Raw genomic sequence first — 25397 nt, 5'->3', positions numbered from 1 at the left:
TACACGGCCAGCCATTCAATTAGTCTGTCCAATCGCTAAGCCAATAAAATACGGTTTGAATTCGATTCTGTCATTTGCTGCGCGTAGATGGCTTATTGTTTATCTGGGGCCCATAGATCGTGCACGATCGAAGACTGCACCTTCTGTTTATTCATTAATTTGCGCCGACAGTTTCGAAGCAAAAGTGAAACGTTTTCATACCGTGCAGAAATGTCTTTCTCGGTTCCTCGTTTTACTTTCGCCTGCACCCTTTTTCCTGCCCTTTTTTCCACATCGTGCATGCAAATAATTTCATTACCGTCACGTTATTGCTGTACAAACGTGCGGCATACATGATTGCACTCAGCGTGACCACAGTGAGGAGAAGTTTGGTTTTGGGGGCGATAACATGTTTTGTTTTAACCGAAAGTTTGTATACACTGCCGCCGTGATAAACTTCCGACGGAAAGGGAAATTAGCTCACATTTGTCGTGCGTTTTTAGGGGTTGTTGTTGTGTAACATGTCATCTCACTTACTGCACTTTGGGTACGATCACGCTTTCCCGGTGCCTATTTTCTCTTCTGCAATCTAATCTATCTTCCTTTGCTGTCCAAAGATCGTGAACGTCAAAAGTGATCCTCTTTTTCACAGCTTTCCTTAGCAACGGTTTGCGGGTTGTCCAAACGGTTGCAGTTAAAGGGTGCGTCACGGTAGCTTTGCCAAACATGTTCCGTTGATTAGAGCTCCCAGATCGTTATTTGTTTCCGTTTTTACTCTCCCGTTTGGTTGCTGTAGCGCTCGATTGTCATCGGAGGAGCCTTTCACCAGTTGAGTTAGGGGTTCGTCGCTTGAAATTCACCGCCCCGAAACGCTCGCCAAATGCGATGGCAAACGATTTGTCAGATGCAAAGTAATGGCTAATGCACAAACACACAGACACAGGCCGGCCGGCATGATCATTTCAGGCAGTTCGGTGATCGAGTTCGGACACCGTTTTCGCACTTTCTTTTGTGAAGTTTGGTGCGGCTTGAATGGGCATAAAACTTGATCTTGGGTTTGGTGGCCGGTTCAAATGCTTTCTTTGTTGCGTACATTTATCATTCGCAAAAAGGGTGCCCCCGGGGAGGGTTTCGAAATGCTTCCGATTGGTGAGACGGGAAATGGACACCATCGGGTGTTGTTTTTCGCACCGTCAGCAAACCATCAAGCGAGGGTTTTTTCAGGTGGAGACACCAAACAACGAGGCGAACAAATTGCGTACAACAGATTTGAACGACCCCAAGGTCGCTTGATCGGTTTCGATCAATCCGTTTGCATTCGTGAGAAAGCACAGCTGCCAAGTGGTGACAGGAAACAAGCATAGTAAGAAATTAGCTATGGATTTGTATAAAAAGTACCGTTTACATCATTGTTGTAACAACCTGTTCGATGAACGTCTTAACTTTAAGCTTAAAATGAGATTGCATTGATTAATGTTACTGAAAACTCTGGTATTTATTTTTAATATGAGCCTAATGTCGAAATACATTAAAGTTTTAAATCCTTTCTCAATTTTTGTAACAGCTCAAATTTCATTCTCATTTGAAAACATGACAGAAACCGTTTAAAAACTCAGTCGACAGTCGAGAAGCTGCCCGCTGCGTTCAGTCTAATATCGACCAACGTGCGAATGAATGTCGACTAAGTCGACTGGAAGCGTAGACACAAACCCACCTCGCTGCTATTCACCATACCACTTTAGATGTGTTTGGTAAAGGTGAAGCAGGGTTAGATACCAATTCAATTTGAATCGTGTAATCTCTTTTTTTCATAACTCTCTGATTTCATATTTGTAAATCATAAATAAATATTTTATGGATTTCGTCTATATTGTTGAGCACACCCATACATCGCTAGCTTTACAAAATTATGCAAGCCTAACTGTAGCAATAAAAGCGATGGACCTAAAATGAGCTTCCTTTCAATCCTTGGAAGTGTTCCAACGTTGGGGTTGAACCCAGTCAATACTATTTTCACTTTCCCGAGCATTTGTTTTGTTTCCATACTCCCGATACTATGATTTACATATCACACCAATAGCTCATAAAATTTTCAATATTATTACTAAGCATTATTATCCAACACATGTAGTGTCCCGCTGCTGCTCCAAACATCGACGACGGGGAGGTCTTTCCGCATTATTTATAGCTAATTGAGCTATCTAACAGCTCTGGTAACCGCATGTAGCTGTACCAAGCTGCACACAACGGTGGCCATTATTGCCCACGTTAGCAGCATCGGTCACGTGCAACATCTTCCCGGCACTGTAAATGGGGGGAGGAAATCATAAAAATCATTTTACGTCAATTTTCTAATCGAATTAGAGATGATTATTCGTTCGTTCAGTTCCCACCGACTCACCGATTGCATATTCGAGTTAGGAAGACATTTTCTTCAAATCGTTTTATGTTTTGTGAAAGGTGAATAGTCTCAGGAATATCTTGATGTATCAGAATCGTATTGCAACGATCGCACCAATATCAACACATTGATTTTATTGGTTTTATATTTCGGAATTGGAGGGAAAGATGGCCTAAGGGTTCGTCGCTTGCAGTACTCGCGGACGAGCTTTGAAGTCTTTCGATTGCCGTTGACATTTCTCTACTGGCTAAACACTTCAATGCCCACAGGGATGCGTTGACATTCGGCCCCGGCAGTGTTTGTTTCCGAGTTTTTAGGGGCTCAAATATACTCTAGCCGACGAGCATAAATTATGCAAATATATACTCACACATGCGCGCTCGTCGCATTTGCCTCACCGTCGATTATGCGTTGCAGGTATATAAGGAAAAAATATATTTAAATCCCATCCCCGCATCTCAATTCATTGGAGGCTGATCGTAATCGACTAGATTACAAGCTTCGTGAGACGCGATTCAAAACCTCGAAAAGGTGTGCATCTTCACCCTTCCCCTTCCCCTGTGCGCAGCTCGAAGCCTCGTTGATTAGTTTTGCAGCAGACTTTCGGGATGATCGTGCACATGATGCAATCGGTTATCTTTGGTGGTAGCAATGGAATGCGACGGCTGAATAAGGCCGAAAAGCTTGGTAATGAAAAACGACGCAGCAACAACTCCTACGCGCAAACAGTACCAGTGTGTGATCGATAATAGATCGACAGTGTCTTGGAATTATCGCGATGTGTAATGTATCTTTCGAAGGCTGCCTGTGCGTTATGGAAGAAGATGAGAAGAGGGAGACGGCGTGTGGAGTTACATCTTACAAGATATATTTAATTCAATTGGAAAAGAGAAGGGTTCAGGAAGCAAAACACACGCTCTTCTAAGGGCAGTTGATTGAGGTCTCAAAAGAGCATCATAGCCTTTTTTTATGCAAGAAGCCATACTTAGTAGGTTAATCGTTGGCTGATGATTCATCCAATAGAGTCATCTCTTTTATGGGCTCATAAGCTTATTATAGTAACTTTTGGGCTTCCTAATCATACGTTAAGATAAAGAAAGAGTGATTTTGATAACCGTTAATTTATTCATATACAACACACACACGGTGGCAGCACACCAGGCCCCACAAAGATCTCTCCTGTACCGTTTAATGTTAGTGGGTCGCTCAATCAGTTTTCTATTCGGATGGTGGTCGCTCGTCCGTCCGTCGGTCTCTCGCCTTCTTCCGCCCAACCACCGATCCAATCGATTGATTCACAAAGTGTGTGGACATTTCTTTTCCTGCTCGCCGCTACAAACGAAGCGCAACAACGACACTTTTCCTTCCGGTATCTTCGGTGGCAGCAGTGTTTTGGTTTGTTGTTTCTCATCTCGCGACGACGAAGCCCCCGAACGCCCCGAAAATAGCAAGTTTGTCGTCGTCGTTGCTGTAGGGGGGGGGGGGGTTTGCTGCCCATCCGGAGGTGGCTCTCCTCCCCGTAAGATGTGGATAATTTATGTAGCTGCTCTTTGCCATAAGCTTAATCAAATGAGGAAAACCGCTCGATGTGTGATGGTGCACGCGCGCATTAGTGTGATTTATCGTCGATGACACGGGGAAAGGTGAAATGCACGATTCTGGCGCTGTTCGCAAGGATGGAAAATCTGTGATTAATTCGCAATGGCTTGTAGTGGTGGTGGCTCTCTTGCAAAGCACTTGACATTCTTCAACGGTTGCCAACAATTCCAGGGCCGAGCCGAGGTGGTTAAGAGTATTTTCAAGTGCTCGTAAATCTCGTGGACCCATGCTGGTAGCCGCCGTCCCATGTGTTTGGGTGTGTTTGGATAAGCTTTTTGGAGCAATTCAATTCATTAGCTGGGCTCATTTCGTTCGCCAGTTTGTTGCTTCAAGCATGTAAACTCTCTTTTTTTCTGTTGAGCGGAAATGTACCAATGCTCTCTAACGATTTAGAGGAACAGGCGGTAAAAGGCACAAGCACACACGTCCATGTACTCATTTATCTTTAGCCCCTTTCATAACCAACTCTTGAGGTGGTGCTGCTAATGAGCAACTGCCAAAACGTGGGCCAAACTCGCTTTATGGGTCTATTTGTTTCGTTAAAGCGCAGTTTCTCCAAAACAATCCTTCTCGTTGGGGATGAGGAATGAGGATTCCACAAATCTTGACCTGAAGGTGCTGCCGAAAGCGAATATTCAGATGTAGCTCCTTCAAAACCTATCCTTTTGGGGACACATAGCATCTGCAGCACCGTAATCGGCCTGTAAGAACCTAAAAAGTTCAGGCTAGTTCCCTCCCTCTCTGAGTAGCAACATATTTAGTTTTAAATCAAAATCTTCATGATCTTTACGCAAATGTTGACACCGGTCCTTCCATGCCTCACGCTTCACGATACTGTTTTGCGTTCTTTGTTCGCGCATCGCGATGTAAATAGATACAGCGTTCGAAAACATAAAACCATCGACTTTATTGACACACGGCGGGTGTTTGGGTGTGTTTTGGTGTAGTAGTGGTTTAGCAACCTCCTACCAATCTTTTTAAGCCATCCACCGCCGCAAAATGATCTGAGGAAGGTGCTGTTAAGGCATTATCTCTACACGATATCTTTCCAGCTGATGTGTGAGTGTGCAAACTATCTTAGCGCAGGAAGTTTTTAGGAACGCCTTGCAATCGGCTAACTGGATTCTTTTTTGGCAGCATCATTCCCCCTCTCAGAACGTTGCTAATGAATTCGCTCAACTTTGTGTTGACATTTGTTTTGCTGGAGAGTAGGACTCATCCATACAGCAACGGAGTCTTGTGCCGAAGAAGTTAGATGGATCCGAAAAATTGCACGACTTTTAGCAAAACACGATGACACACTACTTGTGCTGGTTGGAATTGTGAGCTGTTCTTATGACATCAGTAATCGATCAGCTTGAGTTGTGACCCCTGTGAACTGTTCTAGCCTTCGTCATCAACGATGACGTTAGATCGTTTGGTTGCCAATTGCCTGAGTGATCAAATTGAAGAGGAATCCGAAGTATGATCACGTACCAGCAGCAAATCAATCGTTTGATCACACAAATCGCATGCAAAATTCCGTACTGTGATCACTTTTATCACAATCAAAGCACTCTTCCGCCTGCCAGCAAGGATTTTGCCCGTCCGTTGACGCTTGTTTGTTTACTCTCACTCGCTGCTCCGCTGCTGGAACAAGATCAAAGTAGGTCCCAAATGGTCTCCAACCGGGGGCTCTACAGTGAGCGAAAGGTGTGCGTGTGTGTGCGTGTGTAGGTAAATGTATGCGTATGCGTTGCTTTCTGCATGTGTGTGCATTTCTCCCTCTATCTCTCTCTCTCTCTTTCGCTCGATAGCAAATTCCCCGTTACTACCCCGCTAATGGTTGGTATTTTTAGCGACCGTCGTCACGAAGAGGAGTCGCGGCCACGCTCTATCGCGGCTGTCATTCGCGCGCTCTTTTCTCTCAGGTTGAATATGCGTACGCGCACCACACCGTTTGCTCCCGTATCGAAACGAGAAATCGGACAGTGGTTGGCATAGTTATAGAGCTATCTTGTTTTAGAGAAATACATTTTGTTGTACTGTATCCATGATGTTTTTGGCAATACCTTGAGACCGATAGTATTCAAAAGGCCATTCCACGTTTGATAAAACTATACATAATGGCGCGATAATGTCGATTTTTTAATAGGTTTACTTTTGGAATCCTGGATTAAGAGGTTAAAGTAGAGGATTCCTGAATAAAAATCCTGTTGGAACTGTTTTTTGCTTTAATTTACTATGAAATTTATAATTAAAAAGCCTTATTTTTTATGAAATATTACTATCGCTAAAATAGTAATATCGCTGAAATATTACTAAGCTATGTTACGTATAGCTTGATTTTTCGATTGGGTTTTAAAAGCTTAACCTGTGTTTAACCTGTGAGGAAAACAATTTCCAATGTCCAACTACCTAATCTGGCATCGAATTTGCAACTGCTACTACAACAATGCACCCCACTGTAGACTGGAGACGATCTCCACACGGGAATCTCTCCGCTCTTCTACCGTGACTCGGTACCGCAACGTGTTTGGAGCACGGGCCAGATTAGTACGCCGTATTGTTTCGTTGAGATCGGTCCGTCAGGAAGAGGCGAGACATATACAGCACGCGTGTTCTGTGGCGTTATTAATTCGCCATCCTTATTGTTATTATTCGCAATACGTGTGTGAGTGTAGTGTGTATGTTTGCTGTTGTGTGGAATGTTGACCCCATGCTGGTGGAAATCTGCAAACGACTCATTGGATGCCGCACAGAAGAGTGTGTTCGATCGTCGTGTTCGTTGATCGTTGTTCTCGCTACCTTTAGCAGCAACTTGATTGGAGCGTCCTAGGGGCCGCGCATCACCCGCGCCAACCTTTTGGTGGGGTTGTGTTTGGTGTGTGTGTGTACGTGTGTGTGTGTGCGCTAACTACCGGGAGGATTCGTCTGCAAAAGATGGCGCACGATGGCACGACGAATGGTCCGTAAAGATGGTGTTGTTCTGTTGTTGGGTGATGGATTCAACACCGTGTCATTATCATGCCCGATCCGGTTGCGGTGATGATGAAGATCGACATTCAGTTCTACCGCCGTATGCAAAGTGGCAGAGAGGCAGATGAAGCAACCCGAAGCCGTACGGAATTGATCTCCTGGAGAAGGGAAGGCAAGGCTAGCGAGAAGCATTGCAAGTGTTAGTGAAGAGAAGCTGTATGTGTGAGTGTGTGTGTGTGAGCGTGATCTTATACATAATACGATCTATATGCGTGATCCTTGTACTATCCCGGCAAGGTTCAATTCATCAGATGATTAACTAATTATTGTTTGTAAGCGTGACAGTGTTTGTGTGTGTGTGTGCATGTGTATGGGTGAGCATCTTGTGTGTAATTTGTTATCACCACCAGCACTTGCAAGGATAGGTGTGTGGTTGGAAAATTTGCATCGATTACCGCAAGTACCATTCGGTGATGGTATGAAACACGAATGTGGCCACTTAAGCGGTACGTGATCACCATTACCCCTACCTGAATTGCATCGTCAACCGACCGTACTGCTGTAATCAATCGAAGTTGAACGCCGGATTTGGAAGCACCCTCTCGGACACTCGCAAACTCAGCTCCAGCCGACTCGACGACAACGTTGTCCAAAACAGGGCTACAAATATCCAACAAAACCAGGTATGGATAAGCCAAAATTGGACGAAGGAAAGCGAAACTTGGCTTGCTAGGGAAGGGCGTATTACGAACTTCTCGTTGCTGTTAACTACCGCTAGTCCCGCTCTTCTGGGCGATGATTTACAACATACCTTTCGGTTTGACATGATCGAACTATCAAACTTCTCTAATAACCTTGAAGCCAGCAGTATTAACAGAAAGTCACCCGCGCCCCCCCCATTTGTTGAAAGAGGGGTTATGTTGTTCTGACGCTCGGCTGAATCCTAAACGCTGGCGGGCGGAATCCCAACGCAAACAAACCAACTCCTCTTCGCTGGGGCTTTGCGAGATACGTACGGGTAGAAGGTGGTTTCCTAGTCGCGCGTTATCGGGTTCGTGCTCTTGGAGCATGTCTGTACATGAAATGTTTATTTAATCTTTTGTGTAAATACACTGCTTGGTACAATGGTTGATACAGTGTTTCGGTGGCACGCGTCCTTATCGTACGAACAGCTGTAATTACTATACTTCCCCAAGGACGGGCATTGTACAATGTTGTTCCAAGAATTTCTGCTCAGAACGGATCGAATCGAATTTATAAAAAAAGCGATATTGTACTCTTTGTGCATAATAAGAATCAGTATGATGCGATTTTTTATTAAATAAGTCGTTTAACTTATCTATAGTGTGTTGCGCAATGGTACTCGACAGCCAATGTGTGGATAAACAAAAAAAAAAAAAACAATAAATTGAAGCACTCTTTAGGATGTCTGATGGCACCCGTCGTCTACCTAATGGATGGCCTAACAGTACACTAAACACACGGATAGGAATGCATCTTCAAAGCTGGTGTGTTTTGTATGCATATTTCTCACAACCGCAGGGAGAAACTACAAACAACCTCACCACTTGCTCATAAATCACGAACCCGCGAGAGCGGCCCCTATGGCGAGTGCCATTGTAAAAGCATCGATACGAGCAGCGAGTTGATGACACTAAATGAGCCTACAAAAACATAATTCCCTGTCCCTAACAAACAAAAAAAAAACGGTACCAATATCCAATAACACAGGGATATTACCGGGTGGACACTGTTCGTGGATACTAATTTGTGTGTGGTGGAATGGTTTGGTAGGTTCGAATAGTTTGAATACCGGCGACAGGTGGCGTGACGGTTTTCACACGTGGCCCAATGGTCCGTGAAAGTCTCCAAGTGTCGGTGAAATTTTCGTCCCCCCAAAACATGCGGAATTGCTAGCCACCCTTCCACGTGTGTGTGAGTGTGTGTGCGTGTATGTGTGGACAATTTATTGAGCAGGTGACTGGGTCCGTTTTCCTCCGGTTTCGGATGTTTGTGTAGAAAAAAGGGGTTTGTTTGTTGTGGTCGTTTTGTTGCTGTAATCTTGTTGATGTCGTTTTGTAAGGCTTCATCACGTGGAATGCTGACATAAGTTAATTAGCATATTGATTTAGAAACTGCATACTTTACGCACCTTTAGTATGCTCTTCAAACCGAGGGGATGCTTTTCAGTAATGCCCTCCAAAATCATAATTTTAGTATTCAACTTCGTCCACACACGCATAACAAAATCTCTCCCCGGCGTGACATAACATTGCACCTGGCTCGGGGCTTTAAATGGAACTGGGCTTTAAATTCTACGTCACGGTCGGGCATGACTCAACTGCGTGTCAATATGTACACCTCTATTTCGTACCAGCTGGGATACCTAGAACCAACCACTCCGCCCAGGATAGCCCCTTTTACAAATAAAGACTCCTTATCGCCCCGGGTAGTGGCAGACCGACTGGTGGTGGTGGTGGTGGGGCTACCAAATCAAATGATTACATTGCTATTTGTTATTATAAAATCCCGCAACACCGGCTGCCGGCCCACCATTCGTCTCGGGCCCAACGTCACGGGTGATGGCGCGTGTACCGGCACCACCCGTTCGATGGTTATTTGCTGACCCAGATAACCTTTTTTCCAAAGGTTTGCCCTTAATTTGGACAGCAATGATTCCTCATCGTGCGTAAACGGGATTAGGGCTTTTTTGTGTGTGTGTGTGTGTGAGGTTCAACTAATCCCTATTTATCATTCTTCGTATCTCTCTCTTTCCTTCCGCTGGCAGTGTCAAAAAGAAAGCACCGTTCGGTAAATTAACACCGACGTGTGAAGTCGTCTTTAGAGGCGCGTCCTGCTCTATGGCGCGATAGGTTTGGCACCGATACCAGCCGACACTCGCCAGGGCAGGGGTGAAAGCATCTCCCCCGGAGCAAGAATGCAACGGTACATGCTTAAGAATTGAAGGCACGTGCTCTCTCAGTACCCCACATCAAGCTCGGCAATGCAATGCTTGTCTGTTGTCTGCTGAAATAGGTTAGTTTGGTTGGAACTTGCTCGGCGCTTGTCATGCGACGTGCCTCGAAAGCATGTTTGGCTGCATGTTCAACATACAAAACAAAATAGTCAACCTTTCCCGCCCGGAACAAAACGTCCTTGAAGGAGTCACCTTTCGCGCGATCTCAAGGTAGGGTGGTGTTAGAAGACACTGGTGTCGTGCGTGATCAAAACGAGTCCACTGCTTTTGCTTCAGCTTAGTTGTGTCTAATAATCTGCCCGCGGTGGCCCTCGTTGTCCAGTTGTCTACCCTTTCGGGGTTTTAAAACAATCCCAGCCACTGTTGGAGCAGCTCTTTGGCATTTTTCGGAATGTTTCTTAGTCCGTATCTCCTCGATACGACCTCGCGTAAGACGGTGGTGAAGCCGTCTGGTCTCGATAGTGGCTTCATTTTCTCAGCAATAGCTCAATACAGACATACACAAACCTGTCAACGCCCTCCGCCACGGTGGTACCCGCTTAATGACGGGTGTGTTGCTAGTAACGATAATTGCTATTGGAAGGTTACGTGAACTTTTCACAGGTCGAGCACTCCAACCAGAGCTGCTCTCCCCCGTCTGCGTGAGAGTCTTGTCCCGTTGTAGCGTTATTTTCTTCCAATTTGGAACGATCCTCCCGTCTGATCAGCTCTGTGTGTGCGAGTGTGTCTTGCTCGGTGTAGACTAATTTTCAAGAGTTATGTTACCCATTCTCACGTGATCAACAGCGATCGCTTCCCTGCCGGCGGGTGCATCTCATGCAGGCAAGGTTACATTGCATCTTGGTGTGCACAATGCACGCGCACTGCATCTGCTTCCACCACGCCCTCCCCTGTGTGTTACATCGACGGGGGTATCGAAATAGGGTAGATTTAGGAGTCTGTCCTCTCCGCCTCGATGCGAAGAGGAAGGTGCTGATGATGCTGCAGATGCTGGTTGACACGTGGATGAGTGATGCCTTGTAAAGGTACGATTGTGGCGCACTAGCACGCAGAGCACAGGCCCATTGTTTCGCCATTAAAAGGCATAATCAAGCGATAAATACTAGCGCGAGAGCAGTCGTTGTCGTCGTCGTCATCATCATCGTCATAAAGTATGTGCTGGCGATACTAGACGATGGGTGGGTTAGGTAGAACTTTATTTCGGTGTTACGCAAAACCAATTTCTCTCACTCGCTAATCACTCTCGTGTTTTAAACAACAAAATGCTTCCCGTTCAAGCACTAACAAACATCGCCACCAAGTCAACAGTTTCTCACTCCACAGTGGGCACTATAAATATTGGAAAATAAATAAAAACCGAAATGCGCTTTTGCAACACAAGACCTTTCGAAGACGACGGGGTTTTGTGTGGTGTGAAGTTGTCACACGGCTTGATGTTTCACGCTTGATCATGCTGCGATCGCCCCTTGAATGCTTTGTAAACAAGAGACGATGGGGGACAGCTACTGACGAGACAGCCGCGCAGATGGACATCGATTGCAAAACATTTAGTATGCATGTTGGGCAATGTTTGTCACTTCACAGCTCACATTAAAGACACACACAGAGAAACACGCTCAACGCAAACGTAAAGGTTATTAAACGCTCGCAGCAATGAATTCCAGTACATGCTCATCAACCAACCATCATCAACAACTGAATGAATGGAAGCTGCATCGCTTATCAGAAAAAAGCGCAAGAAGAACTGTTCTCTTGCTAAGCCCATCAGTTCTTGGCCAGCGATCTACAAAGTGCAATCTACCGCATCTTCCATCCACACGAACCACGCGCTCATAAAAAAACGGTTGCGTGACTTACGATCGCAAACAAATTCGCTTCTGCAGCTCCGGAATCCCAATCCAAAGTCCCGGAGCGTGTTGCGATGCTGTTTTTTGCCCCTAGCAGCTCATAACAATCCTGGCCATTTACTCCATGTTCCTCCATCGTAAGGGAGGGCAGGGCTGCAGCATTGCAGCTGCGCATATCCGTTGCATCTTCCGCACGAAACAAAGATGCAGTTTAGCGGCAGCCAATTTTCATGCGTTCATCGTTTGCTACTCTGCGCCGCTCGTCGTGATTGGAGCCCATTTCTGTTTTGTTTTGCTGCTCAGTTTTAACACACACACATTAAAATTAATTTGTTGCGATGCTACGCTGGCTTTCTGCGTGGTTTGTGGTTGATGAATGCGCTTTAGCGAAAACAGAGGGTTCAGGAGAGCAAATTTGGCTTTTATGCTCACCGAGCCCCTACACATGCCGGTCGGTTGTGAAGAGCATATATTCGAAGAAATATATTCAATTTCCTTCCCTTTTCTTCTTTCCCAATCCGGCACAACCGAGGTGGTTGTTTGGCTGGCCGCTGTCGCAAAAACGGCCATGTTATTATTAGGGACAGAAACACTCTGTTTGCTCTGTTTATTGCTCCGGAGACATTGGATGGGAAGCAATTTCCGATGCTGATAACGATTGCGAGCTGCTCTCGAGTGGTTCGGAGCCGCTTTATCGGAGATTACTTGCCCTAATGATGTCACTTTGCATGCGCAAGAAAGCGTGCAGTGCAACCACTGTGTTTGGCATGGATAGTTTTCGATTAACTGCAAGAAATGTGATCAAACTAACGTTTTTGAAGCTATACAATTTATATCATAATCCTACAACTACCCACAATTGATAGTTGAAAGTCTCTCTGGGCACTGGAATACTGTACTGTAAAGTAGCTACTAATTTCGGTAATGTCACAAAATAGCTTCATTTTGTTACCGTTCCTGCGCCTGTTGGAATGCGGGTAATTAATTGTCGGATTTGCTGTGAAAATTTATGTGCGAAGCAGTCCATAAGGCCTCACATGGGAAGGATTTTCTTCAAATAGAAATTCCCCTATCCAAGGCATGCTTAAGAGCTTTATGGGTCTGAGCTTGCTCTCGGCACAAAAGCTTATGAAAAACGGGTAATTGAAAGCATGTTTGTTGGAGTAAATTATGAGGTTAAGCAAACGGTTGCACACTGAGAGCTAACTTTTCGTGGCATTTCGAGGTGTAACATTCTTCCGATTGTGAACCGTTTTACCGGCAACGAGCTGGGGCACTGTCCACCTTTAAACCCGCACTGCTGCAACCGTTGACAATTGTAATCACTATTTATGACATTCCACACAATTACGAACACGGCTGTGAATTTTCGCGTCCACACGTAATCGGCCCTGCCGATCTCCGTTTTCTCTCAACCACCGTTTTTGGGGCGGGGGATCCGAAACGCTTTGAACGCATTTCTACGGCTCTATGTGTACTTTGCTCCGTAAGTGTGTCCCCGGGAGAGAAATTTGCCCCAAAACACCCAAAAACCGCTCCGCAATCTTACCTACTGCAGCAACCAGGGCCTAAGGGACAATAAGCACTTTAGCCGTGCCGACGGTTCATCAAATATCGTCGGCGATGCAGTCAAATGATGGTCGTCTCGTGTCTTGGCAGGAAACGGGGAGACGGCGAACGCGAGTGTCAATTTTATTTATTATCTCAACCTCCAGATTCCACTCTATGCAGCGCAGCGTCGGCTTTTGGACACGGCGGAAGGTCACTGGCGGAAAACTCACAGGACAGAGAACTCTCCGGGAGAAAGTTGGACAGTTTTGCGCCAAACAACCTCCAGCCACAACGGTCAGTTTTTCCCCGGCACCACCTGCGTGTTCGAGTGACCGACCGCCGCGCAGAGTGTTCGTCAAACTTTCACGCACCACGTGCATCATCTCCATTATGACTCCGACGAGCGAATGAATGGGAAGATCTTTGACTTTTTGGAAGATCTCGACACAAACGCGCGCGTGTGTGTGTGTGAAGTGCGCAGGCACATGGCTATTCTGCGCATTATTTTCGTACACCATTATTAAGGCAATCAATTCTAATGAACCCTGGCCGCAGCTCGGAAGATGTCGAGGAGGTGCACGGGGAGAAGAAGGAGCAGAGAGGAAGCAGTCAAAGACTTTGTCGTAGCTCCAGGTGGAGGAGGCGTTTGGAAAATCCTCATCCACTTTCCATTTCACTGGCTGGAAAAGGCCACTGACCAGCCACAGGTGCACGATCAGGTGATCTACACTCCCGCACATGTAGCGATCACACTCTTCTCTTTTTTCTGTGTGTGTGGATGTGTAGTAGATAGCAAAATGGAATAATTGTCCAATTCTCCTATAGCTCCTATTTAGCGGTCGCCGATCGAACAGGAGTAATTCGCCGCATCGTAAACGTCGGTAATCGTTTGCCAAAAAATGTCTGGTGAAACGGTGAACCCCAAAGTTCAACCCGCGAGTGGTCCAACGGGAGGTATATTGCAACCTGCAATTACGTTACAAAGTGCTGCAATTCAGATCCTCCTCCAAAGCCTGCCAGCGGATCAGTGAGCATTACTTCCATTTAGAGATATTTTGAAGATATTTAAAGTGGATCTCCGAATTTGAATGGGGAGGTTCGTCGTCTACCCTCCAGCGATCATTAACATCGTCTTTGGAAGGTCTTCTTGCCTGCGCGCGTGCTCTCAAGAATGGCGACAATCCCATTAATATGTCCATCTTTCTGTGTCTGAAACGCTCTCTGGCCTTATTGTGGGTGTTCGATTTTTGCATACTGATTAGCTGTTGTGGTGTGTTTGTGTGTGTGAGTGCCCGGTATTTCCAAGTTCCCCTCACGGGGCCCCACAGGCCATGGAAGAACACGACACGACCCAGCAAACGGTTCATTGGCGCTGCCTTCGGAGTGGATATCATCTTTCAAAGGTGTCGTTGTGCAGTGTCGTGGTCCCCACCCCCTCCACCCCGAGTTTCCAGTCACTCAGTAGCTAAAACCATTGATCGTAAAGTGACCATCGCCTCAGGGACATTCGATGCCGGGCCGCACAGAAAGCGCAATGCAAATAAATCACTCACTTGACGGTAGATGGTTGGGCCTCGGCTACTGGCGGAGGAGGGTCGGCTGAATCAGTGCCTGAAGTCACCGAATTTATGCGTATGAAATATAAATCCTCAGAGCCTTGCTACCCTTGCTCACCCAGTTGTACTCTGCTGGACCCGAGTGACACAATTTCTCCGTAAAAACGGACCGACGACGACCTGTTGGAGTTGGAGTTTTATTGCTTCGAAATCGAAAAGAGGGAGAGTGGTACCACTTCGCCCCATCATGCGTATTACGGTCAACCCGTTTCTAAGCTCGGTGCGCCTGCACTTCCTGCCGGGGTTTTAGATCATATGATCGACACCTGATCTCCACCGTAGGCCCCAACAGTAGCCAAGCGCATCGCATCGGGACTGGTTTGGGGCCGGAAGCAACCGGACCTGCAAACCGATTGGTGGTGGCCCTTGCCATCGGACTGCTCTCGATACCTCAATCCACACACGCAGAAGCAGACGATCGAGATCTTAATAAAAGCGAAACAAAAAGGCTGTGCTTACGCGTTCTCTCTGGACATCAATGAAATGAGTGTGTAAGTTTCTCCGCAATTTGCAACAAAGATTGCCGACATCCCTCTCCTCTTTCCCCCCACGGGTTATTGGTTTCCTCAACTCCCGCGGGCACATCTCCGGGATCTCCATTAAGACGGAGGTAAAGGCATCAGCACAAACACGACTAACTGCCTTTCGGGGAGGAATTTCTCCAACATGACGTGCACCGACACACACACACACACACACTCACTCTGCCCCATTTCAGACGAGGGTCCGGTATCCCCATCCACACACGGGTGTGCGTGACATACAAAAACATGCCGCGGGACTCGCACTGGGAATGGAACTTTCGACCTGTGCCGCGAGTAGCTTCCCCTGCGCTTTGCTGCGGTACCCGAGTAGAGAGGGAAGCATTGGGATTTCGCTTTTTTCCGCCTCTCTTTCGTGGGCTTACCTGCGGCCAACATTCTTCAGCGTTGTTGCGGTCCTTTTTAGAGTGGGCTTCAGTGTTTTTTTGCTGCGTTTGCTTGCGCTGGAACCGGGTTCTGCTTTTCCTGTTTGGTAAAGGCCAGGAACCGGACCTTAAGGAAGAAGCTGTCGTTCCTGATCTTGGCGGGGTTCGCCGCCTGATTGAACAGGTTTTCCAGTGTCGGTTCTTCGGCCACACTCTAACAGAAAAGAAGGGGATGAAATGGCAAGCACACAAAAAGCACTAGCAAACAAACACAAGCTATGCCGTTCCGAACATTGATCGCTACATTCCCCTTCCCTCACACCGCCCAGTGCCGCCGCGGTTGTCTTGGCTGCATGTGTCAGCATGCAGTCGCGTACACATTCTCCCGTCTACGATCATCAGCCTCATCATCTTCTGCCCGTTCGATGAGGCTTGGCTCAGTGGATGGTTTTGGAATTCAGTGGCATATGTGTGTGTGTGAGAGAGTGTTTAGCAGGGATTTCTCCCTTCACGAAAGCTTATGCTTAACGTATGCTGCGTTCGCGCCACTCTTCAGTTCGATCGAATGCTTATTTTTGTTTGTTGCGCGAAGCTCCCGAAATATGCGGTGCTTCCTGCTCCCGCAATCGACCTAACGGGAGATGCCATTTCAAAGCAATATGGGGTGGAATGCTGCGCTGCTGCGCGCCTTCTTTATCCGGCTTGATCATCTTAATTTAGGCCAGGCGAGGGAAAAGATGGTGAATTGGCGATGTGAAGTTGAAGCAAACTACTGCAATCCTCACACTTTGTTGATGAGTTGAGTGCCACATTTCGAGGGAGTTTCGAGTGCTCGATTCTAAGCTCGTAGTAGTACCGCACGGATAATGAGAATTTGCAGCGCATTTGCTTTTTAGCGTGGTTGTGGAAGTAAATGGGTCAACGGTAATAAACCTGTTGATTTCATTGATGAGCAGACAATTAGCTGCTGCTCCTCCCAGGCTACGATGTCCTCGATCGGTGCTAACGAAAGTGACACTAATGCTACCAAAACGTGTACACTTTCTTTCACAAACCGGTCACCGGAGATACCGGTTAGAGCCTCGTGCAATAGGGAAGTTGGGCGATAAGGAAGCGCCGAAGCGCTCTGGTCATTAGTTTGTTTGCTATGAAGATGATTTCTGAAGTAGGTTAAATCGATCAGCGTTGAACCCAAAATTAAGAAACCATATTGTCAACCTGCTTGTCAAATTATATCACAGGAAATGATGTCACACGATTGATGGGAACCTCCGAACGTCGCACGCGTAACGCGTTTTGGGAAAAAGGTTACCTAGTAAAAAACTCAAATTAATGCAAAAATCGCCAACAACCTGACACACGATGGAATCAATGGGGAAGGATTATCTGTTAAGTATGCAAAACGCCCCACCATAACACCATTTAACGTGATCGCAAAAGATCCGTAGTCTCCTAGGATGGGCGCGCGTGACCGTGCTGCTTTCGTCGCGCAATCACAAACATCGCCTCGAATTTATGTTTATTTATTGCCGTGCGCGGTCGGAAATGTCGTTGACGCGCTTTCGGTTTGTTGCGTATCGCGCTTGCATGCTGCCATTTGCTTAAGCCGACAGCGGCTGCACCGTGAAAAGTACAATTGTTTTCGATTTCATTCACTTGTGTGTGTGTGTGTGTGCCCTTTTTATTGCCATTTTTTTAATCGCTTGCAAATTCATATCAGTTTTCACCTCACGTTAATGCTGCGCATTTGCAACACAACTTTGCAGCATACGCACGTGCACCAGCACACCATCCCCCTGATACGAAGCTACTAAATCAGTGCGCTCGTCGTAACTCTTGCACTGTTTGGGAAGGAGACCAGCCCTAAAGCAACCCTCCCCTTTGGGCTCCTTATTTAGGTTCGCTCTTCATAAAGCAGGCCGTTATGGCGGGGTACGATCGGTCCAAACATTGATTTATCTTCCTGGTTGTGGAGCTTCCCTTCGAGCGACGACGACAAGCGTTATGCAACAGTGGAAAAGCACCTGCCGTCGGCAGGGCACGTTTTCAGCCCATGGGTTTTGGTTTCCAATATTTGCTCCCCGCGGTGGTGCGTGGTGACATCGTGTGCCATGTGCAGGGAGGGAGGGTCGCATATTTCTTGCACGCGCTTCCTTTTATTTGTTGAAATTAGTATCAATTGTGTAACGGGTGGTGTCGCGCCAGACGGTTACCGTGTGACGTAGCGAGACAGTGAGGAATTGCATCGGATCCTCGCACCACCCACTTAAAAGGGGAACGGGAGGGGGGGGGGGGGGGCCCGGGCCTGGGCTTTCGCTAAACGTTGGCAGGCGGCAGGAACTGTAAGCTTTTCATTGCACACTAAAAGCTCTCCACGGACACTACTCGCGAGATCGTACGCGACTCCCCGGGTTTGGTTCGGTGAACATTTGGTTTTGGTAAGTTTTGTTTGTAGCGAAGATCATCATTAGCTTCCCGGGCGTAATTGGTTGCCTTTTTTTCTGAGCGCGGTTTATGCGCGCCACCAATGCCAACGGAGTGCATTATTAAGCATCCCCTCTTGGGGTAATGCACACCGAAAACCGGTTCGATTGTTATTTCGTTTCGTTTCACTTCAGTCATTGTTTGTTGAATCGGAAATGGCAAACATTGAACGGAAAGATGTTCACTTTTTGTTTTGTTCCATCCACGGATCAATTAGTCGCTGCCCGCCGCCGCCGCCGCAGTGGCCGTGACTCTGCGCTGCTGAGGGAGGATTCACTGTGCCGAATTGAAGGTAAACATGTGGGCAAGGATGAAGAAAAGCTTTCACCCCCTGCATTCGGGGCATCACATCATAACACTCTCGCGGTGAAGGTTATTTGGAAGTAGGATGGAACAAGTGTGTTTTAATTTGTTTTTATTATTTTCGTTTATACACATTTATTGCTCTCGATAAAGACACTAATGATTGTTTGTTTGTCTACTTTTAGGTCGCTAAAATTGCAAGAGGGCAAGTTCCTACCAAACGGACGACGAAGCGGATGCAATGATGCATATCAAAAGCAGTCCCACCACACCGCTGGTGGCCGGTGAGAAGCGTCCAAAGAAGGAATCTTCCCAGCCGCAAGACACTCGTAAGGTGTCGAGCTTCATACAACGGTTCTACTTGTTTGGCAACAGCCCGAGCACACCGCACGGAGCGGAAGCGGAACCCGAAGCACCGAAGGTTAAGAAGACGAAAGTGTCCAACCAGCAGACGACGGGTGACACTCAACCAAACTGCAAATCAGCAGCAACCGCCAGACCCGGCAGCTCGCCGAGTACCGACGGTACCGTATCGTCATCATCCGAGCCATCTGAAGAGTTGAACCCAGTGCAGTATCCTTCGTATAGTGTCCAGCGACTGCGACAGTTCTGGAACAACCGGCTGCTGTCGAATCAGCAACCAACAGGATCTTCCATCGACACGCTAGTGAGAAAGGCGAAGAGTGCAACGATCGGTGCACCAACTGGGGCAGCTGCCAGAACCGTTCTGCGTAAATCACCCTCACCGAAGGCGACCACACGGTTCCAACGCAACGGTTCCATTACCCGGTCGGGCAGGCGTCGCTTCGGAACGCTCGACAGCTCCGAAAGTGTTCGTAGCGGGCTGGACGTTAACCTGCAGCGGTCTGCTCAACCACCGAAACGATCGTCCCATGCCGCCCTGCTCAGCCCCGACCGGGAAGCTCAGCGCACGCTGGTAGAGAAGCGACCGTGCGTTGGATCTACCCCGGTGACGGCCGGACCCAGTGCGCGAGAGTCTTTCCCACTGGCCGTTTCCACCCCGAACGGTAGTCAGATCCATTGGGCACGTCGAACGGAGCTGCTGGGGATTCGTGCCCTCACGCAGGAGGAAAAGAAGCAGAGCGCCAAAATGCCACTACGGGTAGAGAACTACGTGAATAGTTACATCGACGTGGACATACAGAGCGTCGGTGGGCAGGATGAACCGGCGAGAAATGTGTCAGTCCCTGTGCAAGAACCACCAAGGGATGTTTTGGAGAAGTTACCACCGATCCCCAACACGTCTACGCCGGTCACACCGGCACGGCAACCCAGTACCTCATCCCTGGGCCGGAAAGGCAACACTCCGACGCGTAAAATCAGCTTCATGAACAACATTTCGCCCTACAATCGCAAGCTGCTCGCCTGCAACGGCACGAAGGTGGCCGCACTCACCAGCAAATTCAATCAAATGATCCAGCAGGACGCTGGACTGCTTGCGCAGGTGCAGAAGCGCGGTGGCTATCTGCACAAATGCGGCAATGTGGCTTACAAAGTGATTGAAGATCCTGGCAGCGATGGAGTGTACGGCTTTACATCGACGGGGCGTATGAGCAGTGCAAGAAGCAGCTTGCGAAAGAAACATTCAAACGCAACGGCTACTTCCGGTGGAGGTTCCACTGCTGCTGCTGCTACTGCTGCCACTGCTGCTACTGCTGGAGGAACCGCTGGAAACCGAACGGACGAAAGTTCGGACGAAATTTCCTCATCAGCGTCGAGCAAAAACTCTTCACTTCGCAAAACGGGACTACGAAAGCGGCCGAGCATGCGGAAAAATATTTACCGCCGACCGGAGTGGGAAACGGGACGCAGTTCGCTCGGCGTGCGGAAAGTGCTGGAGATGTTCGAGCCGAACCTGCACCATGGACGGGGCAAGCGGACGGAGAGCGGCGATACGGGCAAACCGCCACCGGGGCGTAGTAAGCCGAAGGTACCGGACAAAAGCGAGCAAGTGTTGCAGAAAACGAAAGACTTCAAGTCGAAGAAGGTGGTAGGCGAGGTAGTTGAGAATCGAAAGACGCTAAAAGATCAAGTAGAGGAGGTGCGTGGGGATGTAGCAACTGCCCGTTCGACGGACGAACATGTCGTTGATGGATCTAGGCAGGAAACAAATGAATCATCTCCTGTTAGTAAGGAAGCTAAAAGCAAGAACGTAGTTGTCTCACCAAAGGAAGCTAAAAAGGGAAGCAATGGCATTGCTTCGAAACTGCACAAGAACTCACCAAGAGAAGCTTCTAATGCGATTGTACCTTCGAAAGGAGAAAATTTAGAGCCCACTGAGGTCCTATCTGACGGTGATAGTAGCTTTGGAGAGCTCCATCCTTCTTACAATTGGATGGATGGAACATATGATCAAATCGATCTTGAAGAACCCACTAATGGAAAGGAGACCTCCGCCGTTAGTAAACCGAACGAAATGATTTCCTCACAGAAAGTTCTGAAAGAGAAGGAAAAGAGCAAGAGTGCTGTATCAAAGATTCAAGAGCGTCTCACGTTCAGGTCGTCCAAGAAAGACACTGTTGAAATTACTGCCCCCAGAAAAGAGCCATCGGAAGGAGTCGCAAATCGTTCCGACCATGACTTAGGCGAGGATCAAGCAGCATACAGTTCTGTAGAGAAGGGAAGCAAACAAGTCACGGAAGAACCATCATCGTACCATGCTGTTAAAGTCTCGACAGGGGCAAATCAAGAACTTATTGAGGTCCTGTCCGACGGCGATAGTAGCTTTGGAGAGCTTCATCCATCTTATAACTGGACCGATGGAACATACGATCGGAAATATTTGGAACAATCCGCTCAAATAAATGCAGCATACAGTTCTGTGGAGAAGGGAAGCAAAAAAGTCACGGAAGAACCATCACCGTACAATTCTGTCAAAGCTTCGACAGGGGCAAATCGAGAACTTATTGAGGTCGTATCCGATGGCGATAGTAGCTTTGGAGAGCTCCATCCGTCTTATAGCTGGATGGATGGAACATACGATCAGATAGATTTGGAAGAACCCACTCATGGAAACACTCATGGAATGATTGCCTCTCAGAAGGATCCGAAAGAGAAGGAAAAGGGCAAAAGTGCTGTATCGAAGATTCAAGAGCGTCTGACGTTCCGATCGTCTAAGAAGGTTACCGTTGAAAATCCTGCCCCCAGAAAAGAGCCTTCCGAAGAAGTCGCTATTCTTTCCGACGATGACTTCGGTGAGAACCATGCAGAATATAGTTTTTTAGAGAAGGGAAGCAAACAAGTAACTGAAGAACCATCACCGCACGATGCAGTCCAACCTGACAGTAGCCAAACGGAAACAGTTGTAACCTCACCAAAGGAAGGGAAGGAGAAAAAGAGAAGCAAAAGCACTGTATCGAAAATTTACGAACGCTTAACGTTTCGATCGTCCAAGAAGATGGCGGCACCGAGTGAGCGGTCGGATGAGGTAGTGATCATCCGGGAGGCAGAGGACGCTAATCGAAAGGCTTCCGGGCTCCGCCGATCCTTTGTGTCGTCGATCGAGATTCCGTCGATACATCCAGATGAGAGGGCAGTAGCATCACCTTCGCCAGAGGCATCAAGAGAAGAGTCGACCGAAAAGGATAGTTCTGAGCAGAAGATACTCGAAGCGATCAGTGCCGTTAGTCAGAGGATTGATAATTTATCAAAGAGCTTCAGTGATTTAACGCTAACTGATGATGAGAACACGCAGGCGAAACGTACAGCCGATGCAGAACAGGAAGAAGATGTTCAGCAGGTGCGTCCGAATGCATCCTTTCTGTTTCGCGGTATGGGTTCGGCAGGATCTAGAGCAGGGTTGGATAGCAAGCACGCCAGTCAGCACAACATCGTCGAAGCGGTCAATACGGTCGTCATCAACAAATCGCTCTCGATGGATGATCACCATTTCCCTTGTGCACGGGGCGAAACGGGTAGGATGAGCCTGAACGAGCGTTCGCGAGCACAGCGTGGCCTGGAGGATGATTACGAACCGGTCACCCGGCCCGAGGAGAAGTTGCCGTCGGCAGCAGGCTCCAAGTTCTGCTCCACTCCTTCCATAACGATCGATTTGTCCGAACTGACGAGCAAAATAGAATCGTTCGTGCACAAATCAAAGCGCGAATCGGACAACATCTACCAGAGCATTCCAATAAAGCCCCACGTGACGGGTAATGCTGCCCTTCTCCACCAGCCCGAGGATGCCATTAGCGTCAATAGTTACGAATCGTTCGAAAACTACGAATCGATCGAGCATGAGCTTCTTTCCAGCACACGGAAGCAAAATGCCGAGAAAGCATCCGGCGAAGAGGACACCTACGAGATTTGCAGTCCACCGCCGGAGCTGCCACCCGCCCGGGAAGACTCTCGCAACGATCTGACCCTACCACAACCAAAGCGCAATCTATCCTCGTCCCCCAAAACGCTACCGAAACACCTGCAGGTAACCTATCAGTCCAACTACGAGCGCATCAAGTACAGCAAGATCCCACCGCGACCACCGAAACCGGAGGAAGTCCCACTGCCGCCGCGTAACAGTTCCACTGCCAGCACTGGGGCAACGTCCAGCGCAGCGAACGGCACGCTGGAAGCCAGTACGTCACACTCCTTCTCCACGGAACAAGCGTCGTCCGGCGCGGGCGGAGATTTGCTGGACAAATCACCCCACCGGCAGGAGCGCATCTACGAGGAGAACATCTACGACACGATCCGCAGTGCGGACGGTGTCGACTATGACGATCCGGCCTGCGGCTCAGCGGAGCTGGACCCAACGCAGACAACGCAACTAAGCGGTTCACCTGAGGGCGGCATTAGGGTGGGCCTATCGTCCCGTGCGCGCCAGCAACCATCGCCGCCCGCCGATAACGTATCGCTCGTTTCATCCAACTGCTACGAATCGATCGGACTGCGGCTGGAGTACGAGCGGAGCATGATGTTGGCGCGGCGCAACCTGGCCGGCGGCTCGACCACGACGCTGGCGTCCGATCAAATCACCAACAGCCTGTACGGTGTTACGGCCGGGCTCGCAAGCTTAACACCACCAAGTGAACGTGGTAGTGACACAAGCAACAGTGCCGACTGGACCGACATCTCCGACGAGGATGAGGCGGGTGAGCGGACCGATGTGACGACCGCGATGACCACGGGGGGATCGAAGCGACCAAACTTTATCGTGTAAGTAGTACCGCAAGACTGGTTAATGCTAATTTGCCGCTTTATGACGATGGGGTCTTTCTTGCTTACAGCGTACGGGAGCGCAAGCGGACGCATCAGACACCGTTAAGGTCGCGGAAACTGGCTCGCATCTCGCACCCGAAGATAGACGGTAAGTAGCACATGGTGAGGCGCTTGCATGTAGTTATGCAAATTGCGTCTCCCTTGTCCTTTCTGATTACAACTAATAATTATTGTAGCCTTCATTGCTTGCCCACTGTCCGCTATACTTAACTGATAAATGTGTTTTTTGTCGAAATATTTATGATTTTTTGTGATCTTTGAACAATCTCATGCTGGTGAGAAATTGTACTGTCAAAAAAGTGGCAAAAGCTCAGCTTTGAAGCTTTTGAAAGCTTTTCAATCGTGCGCCTAACAAAAAGCTCAAACGCGACTGAGCTTTTGGCGACTGAGCGGCAATGCTTTTAGAGTTCAATGCTTAGGAATTTAGTTTTTGGAAAATTATCACTGTTTATATACTTTTTATGTTCAAATTTCGATTTTATATCATCATAAGAATAATCTATACTCATAAAATGTTTAAAATTCATAATATTCTGCTTCTGTCATTAAATAAACTTGAACATCTTCCAGCTATGAAGCATTTTGATGATCTCTCCTATCTGCTGTTTACACAACATTCACCTACCCGATTGCATGCGTCGGTAGAATTTGTTAAACAACACACTCGTACATGACGTTTGTTTGCAATTATTCTGACGAATTATGTGTCATTGTTTACGGTGGCGCGTTTGATCTCTGTAAAGGTGGCTCCCCGGAGCCATTCCACCTTTCCAGGGGGGGGGGGAGCACCTCCACCATAGTCATTAATGAAGCGTAACATGAACGCTTGCCATCGGGAAAGAGCCGATCAATGGCGAGAACCTTTACATAACAGGAAAAGATAAGCTGTTTATATCGTTCACGATGGGAAAACACAACACACCGCCCGGTGTGTGTGGTGTGCGCTGCAGTGTGAGCAACTGTTGAACTGATTAATTTAATGTTTTGCTACGACTATACCACCATCATTCGGGATGACAATCTCTTTTCGCTCTTTGCGCAAGCGTACGGCAGGTTGCTGTATGGCGTCATCATCATCACACGTTTGCGCAGGAGGCGCTTCTTCGATGCTTCGGCTGCGATATTGCTTCAACCAAATGCCACCATCGACTCCATTGTTCTACAGCAATCACATGTGCGTGTGCGTGTGTGTGACTGTATTGACTATTGTCATAGAAAATTAAACAAAAAAAAACACCCACAAGTGCACGCAGACTGGGTACGCATGTTCCCATACTTTCGCAGAGAACACTCTCTCAATTGAAAAAGGCCGCTTTGCAATCGATTACGCACCAAAGTGGTCGTCTTCTTTCTTTCCCGAAGGACTTGGGAGTACAGTGGGTAGGAGCGATTTCTCGTGCAAGATTTAGAAGGCGAGTTGGTTGGTGGGTGCTGTGAGCGAGTGACGACTGTTATATGTTCATTGTGCCTTGGAGCCCAACTAATTGACCCGGCTGATTGATCTTTTTCGCTGCCACTGGAAAGTCCGCGCCGTGGG

General features: G+C 47.8%; 1 protein-coding gene across 4 annotated transcripts in view; it reads left to right on the top strand.

The window, feature by feature from the left end:
* LOC121594206 overlaps nt 1–25397 on the top strand; it is a 64633-nt gene that overhangs the window by 13420 nt on the left and 25816 nt on the right. For 3 of the 4 annotated variants that reach the window (XM_041917257.1, XM_041917256.1, XM_041917255.1), the window contains 2 exons: nt 18808–23797; nt 23869–23948. In XM_041917257.1, coding sequence (XP_041773191.1) covers nt 18864–23797; nt 23869–23948 — 5014 coding nt within the window. In that variant the 5' untranslated portion in view covers nt 18808–18863. Of the gene's footprint in view, nt 1–6530; nt 7621–18807; nt 23798–23868; nt 23949–25397 lie in introns of those variants that run through there. The other variant, XM_041917258.1, reaches the window with a different exon arrangement.

The sequence above is a fragment of the Anopheles merus genome, chromosome 2L (genome assembly GCF_017562075.2).
Source record: "Anopheles merus strain MAF chromosome 2L, AmerM5.1, whole genome shotgun sequence".
NCBI classification, from domain to species: domain Eukaryota; kingdom Metazoa; phylum Arthropoda; class Insecta; order Diptera; family Culicidae; genus Anopheles; species Anopheles merus.
The sequence above is the reverse complement of the archived record's forward strand: the minus strand, read 5'-3'. Positions and strand labels throughout refer to the sequence as shown.